General features: G+C 48.9%; 2 protein-coding genes across 2 annotated transcripts in view; both read right to left on the bottom strand.

The window, feature by feature from the left end:
- Nucleotides 1-136: 136 nt before the first annotated feature.
- LOC113216569 (uncharacterized) lies at nt 137-1,559 on the bottom strand. The gene is made up of 3 exons (XM_026436315.2): nt 1,247-1,559; nt 850-1,156; nt 137-540 (listed from the first exon to the last, which is right to left on the bottom strand). Exons 1-3 carry the CDS (start codon nt 1,520-1,522, stop codon nt 143-145), a joined length of 981 nt encoding a protein of 326 aa, XP_026292100.2. The 5' UTR covers nt 1,523-1,559; the 3' UTR covers nt 137-142.
- LOC127749401 (E3 SUMO-protein ligase ZBED1-like) overlaps nt 1,530-1,578 on the bottom strand; it is a 1,338-nt gene continuing 1,289 nt past the window's right edge. Inside the window, exon 3 of the mRNA XM_052267415.1 lies at nt 1,530-1,565. Within this exon, the coding sequence (XP_052123375.1) occupies nt 1,530-1,565 (36 nt within the window). The remainder of the gene's footprint in view (nt 1,566-1,578) is intronic.

The following is a 1,578-nucleotide window of genomic DNA, read 5'->3' as shown; positions in this document are numbered from 1 at the left end:
AAATATTGAAATATTGAAACATTGAAACATTGAAATATTGAAAACAATTCCGTTGAAAAAAATGAAACACTTTATTTTTCATAATTTGAAGAGAGGAATAAGACAGAAAGCCAGTGGCATACGGTGAAGGTAAATATCTCAACTAGCCAATTGGCAAGTACTTTTCGTTCTTGCTGCAAAATATGAGAATTTCCGCATTGTGCCCGGATAAAGAGCACCTTGTATCGACGATCACATCACCGCCGGTGCTAAAAACCCTCTCAGAGGGCACACTGGTCCCAGTGATGATAAGAAATTGCCTTGCTAACTTTGACATGATGGGGAGACTTGCGCTGTGCACCTTCCACCACTGGAACGGATCCGAGTCTGTTTCGATGGGAGGAAGCTGTTCATAGCGCTGCATCTCTGCTTGAAGCCTCGCCTCCATTGTAGGTTGGGAGTCTGAGCCAACCCCTCCGTCTTCATCATCTCCAAACGCAGCAGCAAGCCGCCGTTTTTTGAAAATTTTTGACAAGGTTTTCACCGCGGCAACGTTACTACCTGCAATAAAACGAAAACGTATTTTAGTTCGGGTCGGGTACGCGATACGCGATTCGTTCAGCGGGTCGGGGGAAGGGAGCCGGAGCCGGGGGCCGGCCCGAGGGGGAAGGGGGTGCGGGTGCGGACTAGCTGCGCCGCACACGCACACGACGGGCACCCCGTTCCCCGGCTGCCCGGCCGACGCCAGCGCCAGCCCAGCGCCAGCGCCAGCCTGGACTCCAGGTCCGACTCTTTGACGGGAAGCTCGCGCGCCGCGCGCCTGCCCTCGCCTGTGCGGAACACCATGCAGTAACTTATAAGAAAACTAACCTCCTGAGTTAGATCCAGATGTTGAGTTCCCTGAGGGTGGCACCATGGTCTTTGCGTCTTCTAAAAGAAGCGCTTTTGCGTGATCACGGTCCTCTTCAAGTATCTCATCCCTGAACCGCGGGTCAAGGAAAGAGCACCTAGCAAGCACGCCGTAGCACTCCCTTGCTGACACATAATCAACTTCGCGGTGGTCGTCCTCCGGATCTGGTTTAAATCTTTTCTTGAGGAACTTAACCACACTTTTTTGGATGTTTGTGGGAATCATCTCTGGGTTGGCAGAGAGGGGTATATCATCATTAGCCGCTTCCTAAAAAGATAAACGTAGTGTAACAATAATTCTGAGAAATTTTTAACATTACAATTCTTAAAATAAAAATTGTGTTTTAAGTCTACTTACAGGGTTTGGCTCGCCTAAGTTAAGAAGATCATCCCCTCCATAGAGAGGGCTGTCGGGATCTAGGAGGTACAGCATTGGGAGAATGTAACTGCAAGTGGCGTACTTTTCTCCACCTAGTATAGTGCAAATTTTTTCCACTGGTTTCATAGCTTTGATGTAGGCCTTCAGCACATTGATGACGTCAGCTTCGGGCACGTTTTTCAGCAACCTTCCCCTCTCATATGTCATTCCAAAGTTCCAGATCCATTGATACTGTGACACTACTCTCTCAGCCATGTGGAGATCAACCCACCACCGGGTTTTGCACGGTGAAGGGATTCTGTTTGGTGTTT

Source organism: Frankliniella occidentalis, unplaced genomic scaffold (genome assembly GCF_000697945.3).
Source record: "Frankliniella occidentalis isolate FOCC.00 unplaced genomic scaffold, Focc_3.1 Scaffold51, whole genome shotgun sequence".
In the NCBI taxonomy this organism is placed as follows: Eukaryota; Metazoa; Arthropoda; class Insecta; order Thysanoptera; family Thripidae; genus Frankliniella; species Frankliniella occidentalis.
This window is presented reverse-complemented; position numbering and strand designations above follow the sequence as displayed.

What these genes read in the sequence shown, in the direction of transcription:
- LOC113216569 (XM_026436315.2), bottom strand. Translation starts at nt 1,522, where the DNA reads ATGGCTGAGAGAGTAGTGTCACAGTATCAATGGATCTGGAACTTTGGA. An exon ending in ACTTAGGCGAGCCAAACCCT is followed by an intron (nt 1,157 to 1,246) that starts GTAAGTAGACTT and finishes TTATCTTTTTAG; the next exon opens with GAAGCGGCTAATGATGATAT. An exon ending in ATCTGGATCTAACTCAGGAG is followed by an intron (nt 541 to 849) that starts GTTAGTTTTCTT and finishes GTTTTATTGCAG; the next exon opens with GTAGTAACGTTGCCGCGGTG.